This window comes from Sinocyclocheilus rhinocerous, unplaced genomic scaffold, assembly GCF_001515625.1.
Source record: "Sinocyclocheilus rhinocerous isolate Xijiao unplaced genomic scaffold, SAMN03320098_v1.1 scaffold1053, whole genome shotgun sequence".
NCBI classification, from domain to species: Eukaryota; Metazoa; Chordata; class Actinopteri; order Cypriniformes; family Cyprinidae; genus Sinocyclocheilus; species Sinocyclocheilus rhinocerous.
The window spans coordinates 255,194-279,622 of NW_015638958.1; the positions used below are offsets into that span (position 1 = coordinate 255,194).

The following is a 24,429-nucleotide window of genomic DNA, read 5'->3' on the forward strand; positions in this document are numbered from 1 at the left end:
ATGTGAACTTCAGGCCATGAAAAGAGTGTCCTTTCTTAAAGAATGAGAAACAAACCGTTGCTATACTCCTGCTGAGCATGTTTACTTAAGTGAAATTTAGAACATCATTATTGCCATGGTAGATCATTTGCATAACACAAACAGGAATAATGCAGACACTCAACTGTTATAAAAAGTTTTTTTTTTTAAGATTTATTTTTGGTGTTTTGCCTTTAGGACAATAGGACAGTGTAGAGTAGACTGGAAGTGAAGTGGGTGAGAGAGAGGGGGCAGGATCGGGAAAGGTCCTCGATCTGGGACCATCACATAAGACCATCACAACCTTTAAAAATAAAAAATAAAAACCTTGAAGACACTCTCTTATGCAAGCACCATAAAAAGTGCACCTTCTATTAACCTTTAAAAAGCTCATTTCCATTTATTAATACAACTGTTTGTTTAAATTTTTAAAAGGTTTTAAATAAGTGAAAGTCATTTGAACAAAAACAATTCACATTTGCTATTTAATGATTTTATACAATTTATTGTATATATTTTGTATATATCAAAATTGATCCAAAAATATTTCACATTTTCAAAGATTTAGTCTCTCATACATACTGTTCTCGATGTAAAATCTGACTAAAGACTACACAGGGTCAGGGTTAAATAAAAATAAAATTGTATAGCTGTAAGATATTGTTCAGCTAATTGTAAATTTTAGAAAATACATATATTAAAGATAAGATATTATGAATTGTGAAATGATTGAACCAGGAAAAGGTCACATTTCTATTTATTTTTATATTATTGTTTTTCTCTTTTTTACAGTAAGATTTTTTACTAAAATTGTGTTAAATAATCAATCAATTTTCAGCTACATTTTTTTCTATCATAACTTTAGGACCTGATTAAAACACACTTTTCTTGAAGGTCAGTATGGGTTTTCAAATTTGTCCAAAGCACCAGATGCCTATTCTTAGGAAAAATCGGATGGTTAAAGAGAAAAAAGCGGGAAAAACAGACACCATGTAATGGAAAATAAATAGCATTCCCCACCATCTTCACTAATTGTTTGCCTAGCACTCGTTTTGATCCTGTAAATTCAGCTGCCCACTATCTCGCTGTAAAAAATATTCACAGCTTAACAGTACTGTTGCCTGTTTGCCACGTGTAGCTTTAGGAGTTAACAAACACAAAACAATGAGAACAACTTATACAAACTGGCTACTACTAAACTAACAGCGCCCATTCAAAATATCGTCGGGATATTTTCGTTTATTTGTTATTATCAGACTGTGTCACTCTCCACACACTAAAACAAAACACAATAGTAAACTTTGAGAGCGCGAGAACATGAGCGTGCGTGCTGACGTCACGCCTCCCCAGCGAGGGCTGGCTGCGCGAGAGCTATGTGTTGGAATGCGTGAGTCTCGCGTACTTCCTCGACCGATTTGAGAGTTTGGAAATAACTTCTTCCGAAACTTGTTTCTGCAACAACATCGCCAAACAACGAGCGAACACCGCTGGTGAGTTCATGGGTTTGGTTGCGTGGGGTTTGGAGCTGATTAGGGTGTGGTTTTGTGTCGCGTTCGAGCTCAACTAAGTTTGAGTATGGAGTGAAAATGGAGGGTTGCATTGAAAGGGAGAGGCGCTGTCCAGGGCTGATTTCAGCACGGAGAGACATCAGATCAGGACCACGGCTAACACACACGCTGACCAAATAAAAAGTGCATAAAATTGATGAGAAATTAAACATAAAATCCTCACCATGATCTTCGATCGACTGTGTTGAATAAAAAGTGTAACTTTGTTGGGTTGTCGTGCGTAGTGTGTTGTTGCATGCATGCAGTTTCCGGAAAAGTAGTTTTTTTTTCATCTTGGTGAAGGTTCGTAACGCAACTTTTGCTGTCATATTCACTAGAATTGGGGGTTTTATACGATTATTTAAGCTGGACAATTACTTTACATTCGTTTTTAGAATTAATCACTTCCCTTTTTTTTTGTCTTTTGAGCTTTTGTTTATTCTGAAATCACCCAGATCCTGTGAAATGCCAGTTGGACGCATTCATGTTTTTAGTCACGATAAACTCCATGTAGTGAAATTAAAAGGAGTGATTTTTTTTATTTATTATTATGGTATGTCTTTTAATATTTCGTGCAGTGTGTAGCTCGCTCTTCGTCTGATTCAGATGGGTCGTGTTTGGAGCTGTCCAACAAGGTCAAAGTTTTTCACTCCTTATTTTGATAACTTTGATTTAACAATCATATTTTCACGCAAAGCCTGTTTGAGTTTTTTTTTTTAGCACAAAATGTTAGTGCTTTTCTGATTGAATGAGTTAATCTAAATAAACGTTCATGTCATGCTGCTTGAGTTCACACATCGGCTATTTTTTTTCCTCCACTGGTAGAAGTTGGTGGTGCTGTTTTAAAATGGCCGAACACACATTTCAGAGCATGCAAACTCGCAGGCCTTATACCCTCATCACACACATGCATGGCTCTGTTTGCCATGATTGTACTTCTTCCACTAGAACAGATTTAATTAAACTTTGTGACTTTGTTTTCTCAGTACAAGCAAAATACAAAAAAAGACCCATTTTAAATATATTGTATTAGTATCCTATATACAGCATTTAGAAATATTATACTGTTGTATGATACGTTTTTAGTTATATATATATAGTATTTTAAACTAAAATTTATTTAGTGTCTCTAAATATTATATAGTATTCAGAAATAATATAAAACTTTAGGGAATATGGATAGTACATATAGGCCTAGTATTTATAGTAAAGTATTTTGAGCTGAAATGCCAAAAGGTTTAATTGCATAGATTTTAATAAATCATGTTGTTTTTCTTTAATGAGTACAAACATACAAAGTAAAGTTTGATTCGATGACTGTATTCTCAGTAAACAGAAAAAAGTGCTCCACAAAGTTCTGGCTGAAATAATGCAACTCCGTAAACATCGACTGTGTTTTGTTATTGTTGCTCTGAATATATTTCATGCTTGTCTTGGTTAGATTGCATCTTAAACAAATCATGCCTTAAGAATTGAATCACTACTTTTGAGGAATATTGCCATACATGGTTGGGAGCTCTGAAATGTTGGAATATAGATGCTTGTTTGCTGTAATTCCCTAAAATAACCCATAGTTAAAGCTGCTTATTACTTTAATGGACTTCATACAAGAAAGAACAGGGTACTTTATTGGCTCTATAAAGATGTGTTGGTTTAGGCTTTGTTTGTTTCTTATTTAAAATGTGTTTGGGAGTGGAAATTTGAAATCTGCTTTATCCTTGTAGGGTTAATCAGTCAGAGATTGGCTCAGCAAAGACTCCTTATCTCAGAAAATGATGAGTTTCGATTTAATCATTCATTTACATGGAACTGTTTGTTTTGTCATAGTCAGATGACTTGCTCTGAGAAGATGTCACAGTTCTCACATCCTTTCAGTCTTCTGCTTTCATTTCACAGACACATTTTTATAAACTCTTAAACTTAAATTGCCAGTTATATTTTCAGTGGCACTAAAATCAGTGTTTCTTTTTGCATTTCAGCTGGTTGAGCATGTCTGTTCAGACTGTGTATCCAGCTGCTGCTGGTATCTTCATGCCTGTAGGCATCCCACTACCAGAGGTGGGCCATGACCTTCCCGAGCTGCCTCGCAATGATGTGGCAGCCCCTCAGCTAGTGATGCTCGCTAATGTGGTGGTATCATCAGAGGCGTCTTCCTCAGACTACAATGCAGAAGAGAAACAAATGGTGGAACTCAAGACTGTTGGATGCAACAGCTACTCTGACAGCGAGGAAGAGGGTGTTATCAGATACAGCCTTGACAATTCGGAGATGTCTGAGAGCACGTACGCTGAACATGCCACTCGGGTTGAGCCAGAGGTGACCGAAAGAGTGATAGAGCAGGTTGAAATGGAGCGAGCAGACCCATCTGAAAAGACCCCATCTGAATCCTCACCAGCGGAAAAACGTAAGCGCACCCCGGTTGTTGTCTTCGAATCCAACAAAAAGAAGAAGAAGCCTTTCTTTTGTAAACCCTGCCAGTACCAGGCTGAAAACGAGGAGGACTTCATTCACCATATCCGCGTTCACGGCGCCAAGAAAATGACGGTGGTAAATGGCGTGGCTGACTCTGACGACGATCTGGCCAGTGAGTCAGGCCAATCTCAGACGCCAAACCCAGAGAATAGTGAAAGTTTGAGTAACTCCAAAGGCGTGATCCGCTGTGAGCGCTGTGGATACAACACCAACCGCTACGACCACTACATGGCACACCTTAAACATCATACTAAGGAGGGTGAAGACCAGAGAGTGTTCAAGTGCACCATTTGTGCTTATACCACCATCAGTCAGTATCACTGGAAGAAACATCTGAGGAATCATTTTCCCAGCAAGCTTTTCACTTGCAACCAGTGCTCGTATTTTTCTGACCGCAAAAATAACTACATACAGCACATCCGGACCCACACTGGTACATCTAAAATTTTCCATTAAGTCTCAATTCATTATAAAATCACGTTGATTTAAGTTTACTTTTATATAATCAGAAATATATGTGAAAATGAAAACTATTTTATTTGATTCTTCTTTTAGGTGAGCGTCCATTCCAGTGCATATACTGTGACTACTCCAGTTCCCAAAAAACTCATCTCACCAGACACATGCGAACCCATTCAGGTGAGTCTCTTGTCCGTCTGTTGAAATATTCTTATGCTGAAATTGATTAATACATATAGTTATATTTTAGGATTTATAATGTAGTTTGTTTAATTCCAGTCCAGGTTTTGATTTAAATAATCTGTTCCAAAACCTACTGAGCTGCCTTGTTCCAAAACTTGCAAAATTTTAATAGATTTAGCCAATAACAGCTAAAATAATTATATGATATTTAGAAGAAAAGAATAAAAATACATAGCATGTAAAGAATAATTTATTTATTAATAAAAAAATTTGTTAAACCTGTTGCAGTGTATTCTGGGATATATTATTTGTAAAATACCTGTGATGGTGCATCAGGTTTAAAGGGATAGTTCACCCAAAAATGAAAATTCGGTTTAATTAATTACTCACCCTCATGTCGTTCCAAACCCATAAGAACTTCATTCATCTTCGGAACACAAATTAAGATATTTTTGATGAAATCCGAGAGCTTTGTGACCCTGCATAGACAGTAATGCAAATGAAATGTTTCACGGCCCAGAAAGGTAGTAAGAAAATCATTAAAATAGTCCTTGTGACATCAGTGGTTCAATCGTAATGTTATGAAGCTACAAGAAAACTTTTTGTGTGCATAGAAAACAAAAATATTAACTTAATTCATGCATCGTGGACTGACATGGAAGAGAAGAAATTGTTATTTTGAATAAAGTTATTTTTGTTTTCTTTGCGCACAAAAAGTATTCTCGTAGCTTCATAACATTACGGTTGAACCACAGCTATCACATGGACAATTTTAATGATGTCCTTACTACCTTTCTGGGTCTTGAATGTGGTAGTTTCGTTGCTGTCTATGTAGGGTTAGAAAGCTCTTGGATTTCATCAAAAATATCTTAATCTGTGTTCCAAAGATGAACGAAGACCTTATGGGTTTGGAACGAAATGAGAGTGAGTAATTAATGACAGAATTTTTATTTTTGGGTGAACTATCCCTTTAAAGTAGTTTGTTTGAGGTTTGGGAAAAGTCATAGGAATTAATTAAATCTAAAAGTTATACAAGTTTATAAAGTGAGTGCTCATTTTTCAAGGTGACTATTTTGCCTCTGTAAGTGAGCTCTCTGGGTTTTGGGACAGAGCAAATGTGCTCAAGGCCTCTGTTTTCATCTTGTCAATGATGTTTCTCTCTTTTGTTGCACTCCGTGGAGCCAGATGGCTTTGGATAAAATGGTACACGGTTTGTAGTATACAGAGTGAATTAGAATGTGATTTTGTATTGTATGTGTCTTTTATCTTTATCCCCAGCATGAGACTTGCATCTGTGTTTTTCTCAAAATGTTGAAATAAAAGATTAATTGTTCAGCCGTGACCTTCTCTTTATGGTCTGTCTGGAATAGGTGAGAGGCCTTTCAAATGTGACAACTGCAGCTACCTGGCAGCCAACCAGCACGAGGTGACTCGCCATGCCAGACAGGTCCACAATGGACCCAAGCCCCTAAGCTGCCCCTACTGCCAATACAAGACAGCCGACCGCAGCAACTTTAAAAAGCACGTTGAGCTCCATGTCAACCCTCGCCAGTTTCTTTGCACGGTTTGCAAATACGCTGCATCAAAGAAGTGCAACTTGCAGTATCACATCAAGTCCAGACACCCAGGATGCACTGATATCTCGATGGACGTATCAAAGGTAAGGCTTCGCGTGAAGAGGACTGACATGGACGATATTTCCCCAAATAAGCTTGCGACAGACCAGTCTGGATCAAGGCAAAGTGAGGACAAGCAGTTGGGAGAATTGGATGATGTTGAATCAGGTCCCATCAACCTCTCTATTAAGAAACCCACTAAACCCACCCTTGCTGTGGAGACTGAGCTGACTGACAAGACCGCAAAGAAAAACCCAGATGTCATTGTGAAAGAAAAATCTGGAAAGCCAACCCAACAACTCAATGAAAAAACTGCAGAGAAAAAGACCATGCCGAAAAATGAGGTGAAAGAGAAAAACAGTAAGAAGGTTAAAGGAAAGACTTTGGTGAAAGCTGTGGACATTGCCGTGGCACAAACAGAAGGCTGCAATGACAAACAAGCTAATAAAAAGGAAATGAAGAAGGTAGAGAAATCCCCTAAATCTGTGGAGAAAGTAGCGAAAGGTCGTCCTAAGAAAGAAAAGCCATTGAAGGAGACCGCCAATGAAGTTACTGCAAAACATCAGCCTATTGTTGAGCAAAGATTAGATATGGATAAAGAAAGACCAGCGAAAGACCTTCTAGAGAAGCAGCAGCAGCAAAATGAGAAAGAGAAAAGAGAGCGGCTAGAAAAAGAAAACGGATTGCTGAATGGGAAAGCGAAGGAGACTGAAGAGAAAGAACATGCAAAAGATTGCAAGAAACCTCAACCCAAGAAGCCATGCAAGAGGCAGACAAAATTGTCAAAGGTCAACCGTGAAAAAGATACCCAGAGCAAACCTGTCAAAAGAAAAGCAGAGAACATGAAAGTACCAGCGACTGATTCTTCAGAAACTAATTGTCCTTCAAAGCGGGTCAAGCGCACAACGAAAGATACAGCCAAGCCATCAACAAGTTCTGGTGCTCCAGAGAGAAATCGCACCATACCTGAGGTTCTACAGGCTATGAAGAGCAAAACCAAGAATGCTGAGGCAAATGCAAACAAACCTGAGACTTGTGTCATTGAACCTGAGAAGACCAACGAAGTCCCAGAGAAGCTAAACACTCTAGAAGCTGAAAAACAGTCCACCACAGAAACACTGAAGGTACTTGACCAACCAGATGAGCAGACACCTACAGTAGTGACCTGCCAAGATGAGAGAAATCACAAGGAGACTGCTTCTGTTGTGGAGGAACTCACAGTTCCATGCCAACCCCAAGTTCCAGACTCTGAACAACCTAAAGAAACTGAGAACAAGGTCCCACATGAGCCAAAAGAAATTCCAGATGTAGACAGCGGAAGTGAGATGCCATCACCTACTGACAACGAGACCTCTCCGGGTTTCAGCCCAACTCTCGAACTTCCTGGTCCACCCGGTCACAAATCTACTGACGCAGAGGATGACGAAGGTATCCACAGTAATGATGGGGGAAGTGACATCAGCGATAGCGCCTCTGAAGGAAGCTGCGACTCTGGTCTTAACGGACTGGCTGCTGCCACCGAGGGTAGAGAGAAACTTCCAGAGACTCCGACAGAAGAGCTTCCGTCTCCATCCAAACTGCTCAGTCACACCTGTATCTTCTGTGACCGTACCTTCTCTCTTGAGATGGACTACCGTCGCCACTTGAATCGGCATTTAGTAAATGTGTATTACCTAGAAGGAGCGGCTCAGGGTGACAAGTGAGGGGTATCTCGTATGAACAAGGGCAGCGTTTTTGTGTCCAAAACAGTTTATGAGGTTCTCCTAGACTTCGGACTGAACAAAGCTTGTTCAAGTTGTAATAAAAATAAGGTTCTTGTTGTTTTTGATGGCTTTACAGCTCATGACAGATGACCACATCTATGCCTATTTTCAGTTTGCCATGACGCAACATGAAACATTAAAATAACACAGTATACTTTCAATTCAGAAATTAAACCCATTGTCAACTTGTGGTAGGATCACCGGGGTTTTCTTGTGTTTATTGTTACACTACTCGGAAGCAACAAAAAGGAGAACTGCTCTGAAAGCAAGTACACTTTCTCCCTCCATCCCTGCGGAGAGCTCAGATTAGCCAGACCCAGGTGGTCCAGCGCTGAATAGCCCTGAAGATAATGGGGCTTTCAGTGTCTTTGTGCTGTTCCACTCCACTGAAGCGCCTCCATCTCTGGTCAGCAAGAGACGGAGTGTGTGTTTAAAGCTGGCTAATGTCATTGTAAAAGGGAACAAAGAAACAGTTGAATACAGTTTAGGGAGCACTTGACAACTAACCATAAGCTTACCTTTGAGGCTCTGTTTCACATAAGCTAAACATTTCATTTGAACAAAAAAGATTTCTGTACACTTCCTAGAGGTCTTTCTTTGATTACACTTGCTCTTCCTTTCAAGGGAAGTAGCATGTAGTTCATAATATTTGTGGAATAGTAGGTTTTTTCTTTCATTGTAAATTTGCTGTCTCTTTTTTTACACTTTGCATTGTAACTCTCACTTCTCGAGTTTGTAGATTATTTTATCTGTCAATTTTCTGGTAATACTTCAATTTCATGCTCAGTCCAAAGATTTTGTTGCTTTTGTCTGTATATAAACTGTACATATTTTTCTTTCTTATTTGCTCTTCAGTGCCTCAGACAATCAATTTGAGCATTTTAATCAATGTCTCAGATATTTAGATCTTATTTACCTTCAAATGAAAGAATGGCTTGTCTTTTCTGTGTATTTTACCCAAGCAACATTCCCTTACACATATCAAATTGGTTATCTGCATTAAAAATCTGTTTATCCAAAGTTTATCTAATCATATTTAACTGACCTTTTTGTTTATTTGTACGAGTGTGAATGTGTTGCTGCCACAACCCTTGTATATCAGTAAATTTGCCATGTTATTCTGTCTAAAAAGGAAGAAAAAAAAATACTGTATGAGAAAAGTTATAGAAATAATTTGCCTTTAGTGCATTAAGTGCAATATTGAATTTTTGGGTTTATTACCAAAGCAAGATGTAGTTGGTAAAGTTTGTAGGAGCAAAACCACAGGCCTCAGATTGAAAACTAGAAAACGTACTATCCACAGGGACCCAGTGCACCTGAAAAACTACACTCTTAGACGGTTGGATACTTTATCACTGTAAATTTGTCCTTTATCACTTTTTTTGTGTTAAGCAATTTGCTTTTCTTATTTAGAATAGCATGTTGCCAATTCACAACTCAGATTGTGCCATTTATCCATCTTTGTAATCAAGTGTGTGACTGTCGTTTCCATTTCCTAGTAAAAGTAGTCCAATTATATCAGTTGAAATGTTATAATGTTGTCCCCTTGATATGGCTTTTTATGAATGATCTGAAAAACGGTTTACTATGTGACCTGTATGTATAGCTCTAGATGTTTCAATAAAAAAAATCTTGCCACAGTTTTCTTTTTTTTTTTTTTTGAAAGACATTTAAAATGTCAAAATATATAAACATTTAATTATCATTTAGACAGTATAAAAACAATACATTCATATTTTCAGTTCAATATTTTGAAGACCAAAAGCTTCAGAGGTATCAAGAGAAACAGCAACAACACTTCAGTTTTTCCTTCTCACTTTGAGTCTCTCAGCAGCTTTCACAGACAGACCAGTGTCTACCAGCGCCTGTGGCTTTCTCGTCTTGTAGGCGGGAGTTTTGTTGATTCTCTGTCCTTTCAGATTCACGACGTGGGGCAGTAAAGGCGGGGTGCGCAGACATAGTCCTGCTGCATCAGGTGCGCGAGTCCTCAACAACAGCTGATCTCTTTCGGCTGCTGTCACAGCAACCCAGCCTGAAAATCAAGAAAAGGCATCATAAATTTAAGTTTCTTTAAATATATTTAACTTTTTTTTTTTTATAATGAGCCTTGGCTGGCCACATTTTTAAGACTTGGTCATGAGATTTACTATAAAACCTTACACAATCTAAAAAGCTAATTAAATGTAGACAACTGGAAAAACCTGGAAAGGCACCCAAAAAAATTACCTGCTGATGAGATCTTGATGTCAGCGATTGCGGTGTTACAGCCCTGCCCCTGGAGTTCAAAGTCTTGAGCAACAAGTGGTGGAAAAGTTTTCATGCGCTCCTCATCACCAGATGGGACCTTGTCACAAAACAATGTAGAACAACGCTTTTCAACACTGATAATAATAAGAAATGTTTCTAGAGCATCCAAATTAGCATATTAGTCTGATTTCTGAAGGGCCAGGTGATACTGAAGACTATAGTAATGACAATACAAATGTATTTATTTATACATACTGCAAAAAGGGTATTCCCAGCATGTTTCTGGTAGACTGCATCAGCCTTGTCTAAACTGGTGATATGAACCGGGATGCGATTTGAAGCAACAACTGTTAACCAGCATGAGCTTTTTCCCTAGAGAGAGTAAAGAGCCATCTTGGTGTTGGTCAGATACAGCAAAAGATTGTTTTCAAAATGTCAAATGAAATCTTACCTCCAAATAATCAATGCGCGCCAAAGCCCCCAAAAATAAAACCATACCGGGCTTCATTACAAACGTTCTTGGCGTAATGGCCTGTGTAGGAACCACCAGCTTCACTTCCTGCTCATTCAACAGGCTGAGAACCTGGAAAGTTACATTTTGATCAAAATCCTTAGTGGTGCATGATTCATAATGATAGACGTTATAAAATACGAGTATACAGAAATGATTGTAATTATGAACATACATTATATCACATTATGTGTGTACAGTTTGAATAAGGAGACTTACGTCATGTTCTTTCATGATGCCTGGTGTGTCATAGAACCAGTGTGCATCTTTGATTTCATTGTAGCTGAGCTCTGCATCTGTGGAGGAGTCCAAGGATGGATCCTTTTTAACATCTTCCTCCAGGTCTTCTCCAAAGCTCAGACTGTCAGGATCAAATTCCACAAGAGTTTTCTTGGGTGGCTGATTTGCTAGGAATGTCCTCCCAATGTGGCCTAAAAAATAATAATAAATAATATTAATAATAACAAGCTGCCTCCCATTTTAAAAAAGGAAAATTCTGTAAAATTGTAAAATGTTATTAATGATTATTAATTTATTATTAACAAATATCATTATTATTAACAATAACAAACGTATATAAACTCTGAAAGATCATGTGACACTGAAAACTGGAAAAAAGGCTGTTGAAAATTCAGCTTTGCCATCACAAACATAAATTACATTTGAAAATGTTAAAATAGAAAAATTTCACAATACTACTGTTTTTGCTGTATCATTGATCATATAAATGCAGCCTTTGTGAGCATAAGAGACTTCTTTCAACAACATAAAACATTTTTAATTATTGCAAACATTTGACTAGTCCTTACATACAAGGAATAAATGAAAATTAGAATCACATTTAAATATCCAATATCTGCCGATACAGATAAATTAAAAATCTCTAATATCTGTTGATAACCGATAGGAACAGATATATTGTGGGTTCCTAAAACAACAAAACTTACAAACTCACCAACCAAGTATCCCTGCTTGCTGAACTGTATGATTCTCTTCAGCTCTTCAGGATTCATGTCATCCTCTGTCAAATGAGATGCCTGCTTCAGTCTCTCTGCCCTCCGGAACATCCGGTAGGGGGTCGGGTTGATGATGGGAAACTTCAGCAGATTTAATGTTGTTCCTAGATTTACAGTGGACAGAAAAATGTGTTCTTAACAGTTTAAATAACTTGGACATCAATAAGTGACCCTCTGTGAAATCCAGGCTAAAGTCTCAAAATCCAATTATGAGATATCAAGCATCAAAGTTTGATTTCAGCCATTAATTTCACTATGATTTCAATCTTTGACATGGCCTTACTCAGTCGATATTAAAGATATCAAGGTTACATTTTCACAGAATGTTCTTTACCTTATGAAGGTAAGATGATTTTATGTAGAAAACAGTAAATCACAAAAAAATGACTTTAGCTGGGTTTTCACAGCCAGGGTCACATATCATATCTTAGCAGCTTAATCATTCAGGAATGCACAACACACTCCTAAATTACTAAAAGGGTCAAGCATGCTAAATAAAAAGCGCTTTGTTCTTGTTTTAGTACTTGAAACATTCCTCTCTTATACACACTACTGGTCAAACGTTTGGAGTAATTTTTCAGTTTTATGTTTTTGGAAGAAGTCTCTTATGCTCACAAAGAATGTGTTTATTTGCTCAAAAATACAGTAAAAGCAATAATATTGTGAAATAATATTACAATTTGAAAGAACGCTTTTTCATTTGAATATATTGCAAAGTGTCATTTATTTCTGACGCAAAGCTGAATTTTCAACAGCCATTGCTCCACTCTTCAGTGTCACATGATTCTTCAGATGTCATTCTAATTTGCTGGTTTTCAGTTTAAGAAACATATTTTATCATCAATGTTGAATGCAGTTTTGAAAATGTGACAATTTTTTCAGGATTCTTGATGAATAGAAATTTGAATTTCTGAAATTGAATGTTAAAAGAACGACATTTTTTTTATCTAAATCTTTATAAAATTATAGGCTGATTATAAATGTCTTTACTGTCATTTTTTATAAATAATGCATCCTCGCTGAATAAAAGTATTGTTTATTTATTGTATTATTTTTATTTTTTAATATTATAATATTCATATTTTTGTTTCTACAAAAATATTAATGATCAAAAACTGTTTTTAACTTAACTAATAAGAATTGTTTCTTGAGCATCAAATCAGCATATTAAAATGATATCTGAATGATTTTCTGAATAAAAACCTCTGTTATTCCAAACTTTTGACCGGCAGCATATTTGTTAAACAGGATTGCAAAAGTGTAGTTAATCTATATAATGCATATCATTTATATATCATATTTACTGATTAAGGCCAATATTTAGCTTAATTCCTGACCAATTATCTTGCATGAAATATCTCACCAGGCCATGGAGATATAGTAGCTTTATGAATCACATCTGAGGCTCTGGATTTGCAATAATCAGATTCCAGTAGAGTATTAAACAGCGTGGATTTGCCAGCATTGGCCGTCCCGACCAAATACACATCTCCCTTGTACTTCCAGGTCGACTGCAGTCTCGTTATAAGGTTTTCTATACCATATCCTGTTTTGGCACTGATGAGGTGGATGTCTTTGTTATCAATGGTAGAAATGCCCATGCTTTCACAGTATGCCTTCAGTTGACGTTTGATACGCTGCAGGTAATTCTCAGCATCTCCAGGCAGCAAGTCTGTTTTATTTCCTAAAATCACAATGTGCTTATTCTTCCCAACAAGCTCTGGAAGGTCTGGGATGATGGAGTCAGGGAGATCCAGAAGATCCACTATTAGCAGCACCAAAGCCTTCTCTGATTTAATTCCCTTGACAATCGCTCTGTACTCCTCTTTGGACATGGTGACGTTCAAAGCTTTCTGGTGGTGATTGATTAAAAAGCATCTCTGACATATTGCCTTCTTCAGTTGGTCCTCTTCAGCTAACGCTTTGAATTTCTCACTTGGCAGGAAACCTGGGATTTCAGGGTCCGTACAGTGCATGAGGGCCCCGCAGCCGGAGCAACAGCTATCACTGACTGCCACGTCCACATCAGGAGTGCCATAGATCTTTTGTTGCTTTTTAACCTTCTTTGATTTGGTGCGTCTGTCCAGTGGGAATCCTTCATCGTGGAACTCAATCAATGAGTTTTCCTCCACGTCAGACTTTGCAGAGCCCTTTAAATGTTTCATTTGCATTTCCAGTCCTCTAAGGTGCATGTAATTGCCATGTTTTTCATGCGCTGGCTTTGCTTCTGCATTACTTGTGAGATCATGCAAAAGAAGATGATCTGGCAGTTCATCATCTTTATTGTCCACTGGTTCATCAAAGTCCGGGAACACAAATTGTTCTTGTTTCTGTGGCTCCACTAAAGTGTATAATTCCTGACGTGGATTTGATGCTGGCTCCCTAGCTCCTTTTTGAGTGCTGTAACATCTCAGACTTCTGGATGAGCTGCACCTCTGTTTTGTGCCCAAATGTGTTGCCCAGTCCTTTGATATCAAGCTGGAAACAAATGACCGTCGAAGCAGCAAAAATCCTTCACGTTCCCTTGACAGCTGCGGTCTTGAAACATGTGCTTGAAACAAGCACCTACGAGTGTAGAATTGGAATGCCGATGCTCCTAAAAACTTGTACATTATTATAGCAAATCGCACAATATGTTAAAAGAACAGTAACATCACTACAGTTTATACAACCTTGAAAAACAACGAACCCACGTGTCATATATCGCTGGTATAATGTACGTCACCGGAAAAAAAAATTTGGACAAATATTAATATGTAAAAACATTTTAGTTTTTATTTAACGTATGTTATTTAACATCCATACCATGAATTACTAAATCATAAATGCTTAAATACATGTGAATAAATATAATAATATCACTTGCTTCGGAAGTGACGTATAATTCCGTAGCCGTTTGTGCGAGATTGCGGTCGCTGCAGAGCAAAAGTAGGCGTTTCTGAATTTGTAGGTGTTTTCAAACTGCAGGGTGTTTCTCAATTATGCAATCAAAATGATCTCCCTTACCTAACCCCACCCCTAAACCTACCATCACTGTGATGTCAGCCAGTCATGAAACATGGTCTAAAAACGCCCCGATCCGGTAACTCCCATTACTTTCCTGCAGAGACCTATACTTGGGTTTGTGTTGTTCATAGTGGCTCAGACACATAGCGCCGTGGAGTGAGGCGCGCAGATAACCTCTTTTTAATTTAATCAGAATTAAAGTTATTCACCAGCAAATATCATGTACGATCAAGACGAAGGTATGTGAGAGGAAATATAGTTATCTGTGTTTCTTTATGTTTTATTGCAGTGAAATGTGTAGTTAGATACTGTAGTTAAGCGTTAACACAACGTAACTGGCTAACAGGCTAAAGCTAGCTTTGTCGCAAATAGAGTTAAACAAAACCAACCAACTTTGATTGTAATAAGTTTAGAGTTTATATCTATTCATATATTGATCGAGAGAAGTCTAAAGTAATGAATTTGATAGTAAGCATGATTTGTCAGCTACAGTGTTGTTACACTATTTGCCCTAGATCAACTCTTTGTACGAGTAAATAACTTCAATTTTCGTAATTGTTGTAGATATCCAGTATGATGAAGATGATGATGAAATCACCCCTGATCTGTGGCAGGAGGCCTGTTGGATTGTTATCAGGTAATCAATAAATAAATCGTAATTGCAACAATTTGTGTAACTATAATTACAGTAATTATATACGTGTGTGTGTGCACACACACACACATATATATATATATATATAAACTATATTGATGCATCTAATTAGTAAGAGGAAACTTTGACATAGCTTTGCTTGTTTCTTGTCTCAATTCTCTTTCCAGCTCATACTTTGATGAAAAAGGTTTGGTGCGACAGCAGCTGGACTCATTCGATGAGTTCATCCAGATGTCTGTGCAGAGGATTGTGGAGGATGCTCCACCCATTGACCTGCAGGCTGAGGCCCAGCACACATCTGGAGAGGTGGAGGAACCGGTGAGTGGCTGGAGTCAGTGCCCTTTTATCATATGTGGTTATGGTCCTTTCTAAAATAAATTGACTGTTTCTCATTTGATTTTTTTTCTGCAGCCTCGGTACCTCCTGAAGTTTGAGCAAATCTATCTGTCCAAACCCACTCACTGGGAAAGAGATGGCGCTCCATCACCTATGATGCCAAACGAAGCTAGACTCCGAAATCTCACGTGGGTTTTGAACCTTTAGACAAAATATTAAAAAAATAACATTTTCAAAAAGTTTGCGTATTTGTTTTTGATTATTGTATTTAATACATCAGGCTTTTACGGCTCATATAGTATGATATAGGAGAATATAGAACTAATATTTGAGGACAAAAAAAACCCCTCAATTTTATTTAGAGGCCCAAACTGAGAAAAAATATACAGAAGTATAAGATGAAATTCTGATAGCTTGTAGTGTGAATCATTGAGACCTTTTATAACAGTATAACAGAGGACCTACATAAAATGCATATAAATATCATTTGTCACTCTTTATCTCCCAAAAATATGTGTTGCAATGTCTTAACAAGTTGTTTACTTGCACTTAATATTTAAGCGCGTAGTGTTATGATCAAAGCTCTGCAGTTTTTATTGTGTGGGACTGTGGGCAAAACATATAATGCGATGCAATACAATGATGATTTAGAGATGAACAAATAAACGTTCCTCGAAAGGCTTATGTATCATTATTGATACTACCGTTTTACTATTATTTTTCTGAAAATGATGTATGAATAATCAAGTAAACATAAGTTGTTTTAGTCTAGTATGTCTTCCTCTTGAAATGTTACTAACGATATAAAAGTTATTCTTATAAACCGTATACAGTAGATTTCACAGTTTTTAGAATTATTCTAAAAGGCCTTTTACATACTAAAAAAGTATAAACTATCAAACAGATGACAGACTTTTCAGCAAAGTTTTCACCATGTTGATAATTTACAGACCTTAGAAATTTGCGTTAAAGGTTAAAGAGAATTAAGTTGCATGATTTTGTGTGAACCTCATATTTGTCCTACATATTTGACAGAGGCAGGCAGAGCTTTTATCACATGTTGTATCTGAATGCGCGCTGTGACTTGCAGGTATTCTGCCCCTCTGTATGTGGATATCACAAAGACCATCATAAAAGATGGGGAAGAGCAACAGCAGACACAGCATCAGAAAACCTTCATCGGCAAAATTCCCATCATGCTCCGTTCCACGTACTGTCTCCTCAGCGGCCTAACAGATCGTGATCTTTGTGAGTTGAATGAGTGCCCACTGGACCCTGGAGGCTACTTCATCATTAATGGTTCAGAGAAGGTCAGTTTTTTTTCTTCATAATACTGCATTAAAGACATCATAGAGTTATTTTGTTAATGAAATTGTATGACATAGTTTGTTGACATTTTACACCAATTGAATTTTGTTTCAAAAGTCTGATTTAGATTAAGTGTAATGTGTTCTGTCATTTCTCCAGGTCCTGATTGCTCAAGAGAAGATGGCCACTAACACAGTGTATGTGTTTGCCAAGAAAGACTCCAAGTATGCTTACACAGGAGAGTGCAGGTCATGTCTGGAGAACTCCTCCAGACCCACTAGCACCATCTGGGTCAGCATGATGGCCCGTGGAGGACAGGTCAGTATCTGTAGACTGTAAGCAAGTATTCTGCTTGCAGATTGAGCCAAGTCGAATGGTTTTTGGTTTCTTTAACTCTTAGTGCACAGAATCCTATGCAAATATTTCTTCTGCATCCAGGGAGTAAAGAAAAGTGCCATCGGCCAGAGGATTGTTTCCACTTTGCCGTATATCCGGCAGGAAGTACCAATCATCATAGTATTCCGTGCTTTGGGATTTGTGTCTGATAGAGACATCTTGGAACACATCATCTATGACTTTGATGATCCTGAGATGATGGAAATGGTCTGTCCAATTTTGTGAAAACTTAAGCAATCTTTTGTTTAGTAGAGGTTTATTTTATAAGCACCATTTCATTTGTGATTCAGGTCCAGACTTATAACAGCTTTCTCTGCTTTTTCCCACAGGTGAAGCCATCTTTGGATGAGGCCTTTGTGATTCAGGAACAGAATGTGGCTTTGAACTTCATTGGCTCCAGAGGGGCCAAACCTGGTGTCACCAAAGAGAGAAGAATCAAATATGCTAAAGAGGTTTTGCAGAAGGAGGTGCTGCCACATGTTGGTGTATCAGATTTCTGCGAGACCAAGAAAGCATATTTTCTAGGGTAAAATAGTATTATGAATTTATCCTGTTGGCTGTAGCTTTTTGACAAAAAAAAAACAGTAATATTGTGAAATATGACAATTTAATGTGACTGTTTTAATATATTTTAAAATGTAGTTTATTTGTATGATGACGGCTGAATTTTCAATAGCCATTACTCAGTGTCATATAAGCCTTCAGAAATCATTCTAATATTGTGTAATATAATTAAATACTGTTTGCTTTCTCTGTTTAGTTACATGGTTCACAGACTATTGTTGGCCGCTCTGGGCAGACGAGAGCTGGATGACAGAGATCACTATGGCAACAAGAGGCTTGATCTCGCTGGACCCCTGCTTGCATTCCTTTTCAGAGGGTAAGAATCAAACATTCATTAAACATTCAAGATGCATTAATTAAATAATTCTTGTGTATGGTTCAAAATGAAAATTACATCCAGAGTTGAAATCTGTGTGTCTCTGTTTTTTTCAGAATGTTCAAGAATCTGCTGAAGGAGATCAGGATCTATGCACAGAAGTTTATTGACAGGGGGAAAGACTTTAATCTCGAGCTGGCCATTAAGACACGCATCATTTCTGACGGACTCAAGTACTCTCTGGCCACGGGAAACTGGGGGGATGTAAAGAAAGCTCATCAGGCAAGAGCTGGAGTATCACAGGTGAGCTCAGATATGCTTTCTTTTCTGTTTACAAATGTTTCTTCATTTTTACTAACAGTTCACTCACTGTTCATTAGAATTTCAAGGTGCTCATTTGTTTCCTCATTGACTTTTTAAATACGAAGGTGTTGAACAGGTTGACCTTCGCTTCCACTCTTTCCCACCTGCGCCGTGTAAACTCGCCTATAGGACGAGATGGCAAGCTGGCCAAACCTAGGCAGCTTCATAACACACTGTGGGGTATGGTGTGCCCTGCTGAGACCCCAGAGGTAGGATACCGTAACACTAGTATGCATGTGACCTTCAAACCTAACCTAAGTTTTCAATTAAGTGATTAAGATGGAGTGAAATTTTGTTGCAGGGCCATGCTGTAGGTTTGGTGAAGAATTTAGCGCTCATGGCCTACATTTCTGTGGGATCTCAGCCGTCCCCCATCCTGGAGTTCTTGGAAGAGTGGAGCATGGAGAACCTGGAGGAAATCTCACCTGCTGCCATTGCAGAGTGAGTGTCATCCTGTTCTATAGGGGGCAGCAGCACACTGCTGAAATCCACATCACAAGCGAAACATTTTGATTTCACAATGATGTTCCTAGTTTTTTAATTGACTTTCTTTGTTTATAAAATCATAGTCAGTTATTTAATTAAAGTTTTATAGAATAATACCATATAATTGTGTTTCTTCCTTCAGTGCAACTAAGATTTTTGTGAATGGTTGCTGGGTGGGTATTCATAAAGATCCAGAGCAACTGATGAACACACTGCGGAAACTGAGGAGACAGATGGACATCATTGTGTCTGAGGTGTGACATCACTTGTGCACCACTCCAGTTTAACGTTTTTATTCAGTGTACAGCACCTAACTGTGATCTTGTTTTCATCGTGGTCCAGGTGTCAATGATCAGAGATATTCGTGAGAGGGAGATCAGGATCTACACAGATGCTGGCAGGATCTGCCGTCCGCTGCTTATTGTAGAAAAGCAAAAACTTCTTCTGAAGAGGCGACATATTGACCAGCTCAAAGAGAGAGAGTACAACAACTACAGGTACATACCTTTGTGAAAAATATCAGGTTTCAGAATCTGCCTGTTCCTCAATAACAGAGTATCTGTCTCTTGTGTAGTTGGCAGGACCTGGTAGCCAGTGGTGTGGTTGAATATATTGACACACTAGAGGAGGAGACTGTGATGTTGGCCATGACCCCAGATGACCTTCAGGAGAAGGGAGTGGCTTATTGCTCCACCTACACACATTGTGAGATCCACCCGTCCATGATTTTGGGCGTCTGTGCATCTATCATTCCCTTCCCTGATCACAACCAGGTACCTACATATTACTTATATGCAGGGTTTGAAATTAACACCATGCAGAATGCACAAAATGCAGAAGGCTATTAGTTTGATGCATTTGCTGTGAATTTAGTAATATATAATTATTTGTTTTTGTCCTCATTTATTTATTTATTTAAAAGTTAATTTCAAACCCTGTCTATATGCTATTGTGGATTTATTAACATTTTCGAGTATTTTAACATCTGCAAACCCAAATATGATATTTCATTTGACAGTTCTTTAGTATAACCGTTTGTAAGAACTTGCATATAAAATAGCGTCTAAATGATACACACTCCTGTCTACAGTCTCCCAGAAACACATACCAGTCTGCTATGGGTAAACAAGCCATGGGAGTTTACATCACCAACTTCCATGTGCGTATGGATACCCTGGCACATGTGCTCTACTACCCCCAGAAACCCCTTGTCACGACTCGTTCCATGGAGTACCTGCGCTTTAGAGAGCTGCCGGCAGGTAATCTATTTCTTACATTGAACAGAAGTACTGCATCTGTTTCTACACTACCGTTCAAAGGTTTGGGTTCAGTGAGTTTTTTTTATTATTCAAGAAGGAATTCGTTAAATTGATCAAAAGGGGCAGTAAAGACATTTAGAATGTTACAAAAGATTTCCATTAAAAAAAAACTGTTCTTTTTTTCTATTCATCAAAAAAATACTGAAAAAGTGTTACTGTTTGCACAGTATAAACTGTTTTCAGCACTAATGATAATAAGAAATGTTTCTTGAGCATTAAATCATCATATTAGAATGAATTCTGAAGGCTCATATGACACTGACGACTGGATTAATGGCTGCTAATAATTCAGCTTTGCATCACAGAAATAAATTCCTTTAAAAAAAAAAAAAGCGTTTTCAATTTTATTATATATTAAATGGTAGTATTTTCATGTTTACTGTATTTTTCATCAAATAAATGCTGCCCTGGTGAGCATAAACAAAATCTCACCGAACTCAAGTTTTGGAGTAAATGCTTGAAAATTAGTGTGTAAATGATCAGACATCATTTTAATTTTAAAACTCTTGATCTATTTTTCTTAAAAGGCATCAATTCCATTGTGGCTATTGCATCATATACTGGATACAACCAGGAAGATTCTGTCATCATGAACCGTTCAGCTGTGGATCGTGGATTCTTCAGGTATTGGATTCTAGGTTTTTGCTGGTGAAATTGTAATGTGAAACATGACTTAAAATTCTCCCTTTTCACAAAGTTCCTGTTTTGATTAAAATGTCTATGATCTCAGGTCTGTGTTCTACCGCTCATACAAGGAACAGGAATCTAAGAAAGGCTTTGACCAGGAAGAGATCTTTGAGAAACCCACCAGAGAGACCTGTCAAGGTGCAATTCTAATGTTTCTACTCTTACTTTTATCCTAACCAGTCACAAAGCAGCATGTTTGCAGCATCATATAATTATTCTTTCCTTACTATTGCATGGAGTACCTTGTATAATTTATTCAGAGATCGCCATGAAAATAGCCTTGATGCTGGCATGGCGTTAAAAAGTGAATACAATAAATAAACTATTGCATGGAGCAAAAAAATCTAATCAGAAAATGTTATATATTTGTCTACATGTGTGGTCCAATGCGTTTTTACTTTGACTATTGTTATGTAGTGTTGTTGACATTTGCAGTAAACCTTAAGATAAACATGGAGATGGGATGCATTGCTTGATGCTTTATCACATCATGTTTGGCTAGAACATGTTGTTACAGAGGCTTTCTGCATAAGGTGCATTATCATTGCTGTTTTTTTTTTTCTCTAAAGGCATGCGACATGCCATCTATGACAAGTTGGATGACGATGGTTTGATTGCTCCTGGTGTACGTGTGTCTGGCGAGGACGTTATCATTGGTAAAACCGTAACGCTTCCCGAGAATGACGATGAGCTGGATAGCACAAACCGTCGCTACACTAAGAGAGACTGCAGCACATTCCTGCGCACCAGTGAAACCGGTATCGTTGACCAAGTCATGGTCACGCTAAACCAAGAGGGCTACAAGTTTTGCAAAATTAGGGTATGTATTGATTTTGACTCTGAGGTTTATTTATTTATTTTATCTTTAAACACGGTTAGTGCCAAATGCATAAATGTAAATTTTGCATTTTGCAAACTTTGTGCAGGTCCGTTCAGTTCGTATACCTCAAATTGGAGACAAGTTTGCCAGTCGTCATGGTCAGAAGGGTACCTGTGGTATCCAGTACAGACAAGAGGTAAGTGTGTACAAAAGTCTGGAGGCCGGTACAATTATTTTATGTTTTCGAAAGAAGTCTCTTATGCTCATCAAGGCTGCATTTATTTGGGAAAAAATAGTAAGGATAGTAGTATTGTGAAATAATATAATGCAATTTAAAATAACAGTTTTCTATTTTAATACATTTTAAAATGTCATTTTTTATTTCTGTGATGCAAAGCTGAATTTTCAGCATCGTTACGCAAGTCTTCAGTGTCACATGATCCTTCAGAAATCATTCTAGTAAGCTGATTTGCTGCTTGAAAAACATTTCTTATCAGCATAGAAAATGATTGTGCTAAATAATATTTTTGTAGAAACAGGTTTTATTTCAGTCACCTTTTAATCAGTGTAATGCATCTTTGTTGAATAAAAGTATTAATTTAATAGGAAAAACAATTTTACTGAGCTCAAACTTGTTAACGGAAGTGTATAATGAAGGCTGTAATGTAGTGCTCATTTTTAATGTTAGTGTGACTAAATGTGTATGTCAGCTTTGTTTAGACTAGCCTGTAGTTGAAGGTCTGTATACAGGATGTGTCTCTTAAGCAGTTCCCGATAGCAGATTGACTCACAGCTGAAGGCCTTGTAAACAGTCACCCAAAAACTCAAATGCAGATAAAGTGCGTGTCTGACCTGAGCTGTGAATTTCTCTCATTAGGACATGCCGTTCACATGTGAAGGAATCACTCCAGATATCATCATCAACCCTCACGCCATCCCCTCCAGAATGACAGTCGGCCATTTGATCGAGTGCCTGCAGGGGAAGGTACTTGGGTTCTCTGCTCCTAATTCTACATATCATGCTTGTCTTTTAACTCATTGTCTACATTAGCGAAATATGTTTATTCCGGGAACATGTGTTTGCACACGTGCACCGCAAAGATTCTCCAGCTAAGTCATGTTGGCATGTTTGGTACTTTGTAAGAAAGGATATTTTACAGAATTGAACGATTCTGCTTCCAGGGACTCTTTTTTTTATGATTCCTCTTTTGTAATGATTATACATTCTAATGTGCACATTTATGCACTTTTAAAAAACATTATAAATATGTAGTTCATATTTAACTACACATTGTAATATGAGCAGCCAGTTAGTAATTACACTGATTTAACTCATGAGCCTCTTTTGTGTATTAAATATACAGCAGTTCTGAATTCTTCTTTTTATTTCCTCTTCCGTTCAGGTGTCCGCTAACAAAGGGGAGATTGGTGATGCCACGCCATTCAATGATGCTGTGAACGTACAAAAAGTCTCCAACCTGCTGTCAGAATATGGTTACCATCTGAGAGGCAATGAGGTGAAGAGCTTCTACTTGCCAATGTGGCAGCACTATTAAAGGGATAGTCCACCTAAAATGAAAATTATAAAAATTGTTGCGTCCTGAACTTGTTGCAAATCTGTATTCGTTTCTATCTTCTGTGGAACATAAAAGAAGATATTTTGAAGAATGTTGTTAACCAAACAGCTTTGGTTCCCACTAGAAAACTAAAACTTTTGCGAATTATTCATTTTTCAAATTGCCTGAAAAACCACCTAATGCAAGCGTAAGAAAGTTTTTGCAATATATGGGAGTTTTTGCTAAATTTACATGTTTCCATTGGCTGAATTTTCAATTCGCGTTTTCAAGTTGATTGATGACAAATATGAGGCAGGGCAACAACTCACTGCTTGATGGAGCCTAGAGAATGTAGTTAGAATGTCCCTAAAATTCAAGATAAGGTGCAAAAATGCCCCTGTTTGAGTTTTTGTCTCATATTTACATCATATATTTAAGCAATATCACACGAGCAATAGGCTAAATGCAATATCACAGGAGTGCAAATGTGATACTGATCTTGTACAACAGTTCAGTAAGTAAGAAGTTAATATTGTGTCAACGAAAATATAAAGGCAAAGCAGAACTGTTCGTCTCCGAGCAACACACAGCGGCATTTCATTTCTTAATGCACGTTTTGAACGAATCGGGTGAATTATAGGAGTGTTGAACCATTGGCTGTAGGCGTGATGGATTTGAAGCAGCGCTGCACAGACCTATCGGTGAATGACATCAAGTACCGCGAAAGCGATTCAAAAGCATAAGGAGCCATCTGCTCTCTATAGCTCTTGCGGTACTTTGATGTC

At 37.7% G+C, this 24,429-nt stretch overlaps 3 protein-coding genes across 4 annotated transcripts in view; 2 read left to right on the forward strand and 1 right to left on the reverse strand.

The window, feature by feature from the left end:
• Positions 1-1,348: 1,348 nt before the first annotated feature.
• On the forward strand, positions 1,349-9,167 carry LOC107750328 (RE1-silencing transcription factor-like). The gene is made up of 4 exons (XM_016565671.1): positions 1,349-1,508; positions 3,545-4,470; positions 4,593-4,676; positions 6,050-9,167. The coding sequence occupies exons 2-4, from the start codon at positions 3,555-3,557 to the stop codon at positions 7,996-7,998; spliced, it is 2,949 nt and encodes a 982-aa protein (XP_016421157.1). The 5' UTR covers positions 1,349-1,508; positions 3,545-3,554; the 3' UTR covers positions 7,999-9,167.
• A 619-nt stretch (positions 9,168-9,786) lies between these two features.
• On the reverse strand, positions 9,787-14,534 carry LOC107750330 (nitric oxide-associated protein 1-like). Of its 2 annotated transcripts, XM_016565673.1 has the most exons (7): positions 13,196-14,534; positions 11,772-11,936; positions 11,036-11,247; positions 10,757-10,888; positions 10,561-10,677; positions 10,285-10,402; positions 9,787-10,090 (listed from the first exon to the last, which is right to left on the reverse strand). In XM_016565673.1, exons 1-7 carry the CDS (start codon positions 14,442-14,444, stop codon positions 9,858-9,860), a joined length of 2,226 nt encoding a protein of 741 aa, XP_016421159.1. In that variant the 5' UTR covers positions 14,445-14,534; the 3' UTR covers positions 9,787-9,857. The 2 variants fall into 2 exon arrangements, with proteins under 2 accessions (XP_016421159.1, XP_016421160.1); XM_016565674.1 differs by lacking the exon at positions 9,787-10,090 and having other exon boundaries at positions 10,322-10,402; positions 10,804-10,888.
• Positions 14,535-14,943: 409 nt separating this feature from the next.
• The window catches only part of LOC107750329 (DNA-directed RNA polymerase II subunit RPB2-like), a 15,776-nt gene continuing 6,290 nt past the window's right edge, over positions 14,944-24,429 (forward strand). Inside the window, exons 1-22 of the mRNA XM_016565672.1 lie at positions 14,944-15,077; positions 15,403-15,475; positions 15,661-15,811; positions 15,905-16,017; positions 16,920-17,139; positions 17,297-17,455; positions 17,576-17,740; positions 17,863-18,059; positions 18,294-18,413; positions 18,530-18,716; positions 18,842-18,985; positions 19,078-19,217; positions 19,405-19,516; positions 19,605-19,759; positions 19,837-20,035; positions 20,353-20,521; positions 21,109-21,205; positions 21,312-21,406; positions 21,838-22,088; positions 22,195-22,284; positions 22,966-23,073; positions 23,492-23,605. Coding sequence (XP_016421158.1) covers positions 15,059-15,077; positions 15,403-15,475; positions 15,661-15,811; positions 15,905-16,017; positions 16,920-17,139; positions 17,297-17,455; positions 17,576-17,740; positions 17,863-18,059; positions 18,294-18,413; positions 18,530-18,716; positions 18,842-18,985; positions 19,078-19,217; positions 19,405-19,516; positions 19,605-19,759; positions 19,837-20,035; positions 20,353-20,521; positions 21,109-21,205; positions 21,312-21,406; positions 21,838-22,088; positions 22,195-22,284; positions 22,966-23,073; positions 23,492-23,605 — 3,078 coding nt within the window. The 5' untranslated portion in view covers positions 14,944-15,058. The remainder of the gene's footprint in view (positions 15,078-15,402; positions 15,476-15,660; positions 15,812-15,904; positions 16,018-16,919; positions 17,140-17,296; positions 17,456-17,575; positions 17,741-17,862; positions 18,060-18,293; positions 18,414-18,529; positions 18,717-18,841; positions 18,986-19,077; positions 19,218-19,404; positions 19,517-19,604; positions 19,760-19,836; positions 20,036-20,352; positions 20,522-21,108; positions 21,206-21,311; positions 21,407-21,837; positions 22,089-22,194; positions 22,285-22,965; positions 23,074-23,491; positions 23,606-24,429) is intronic.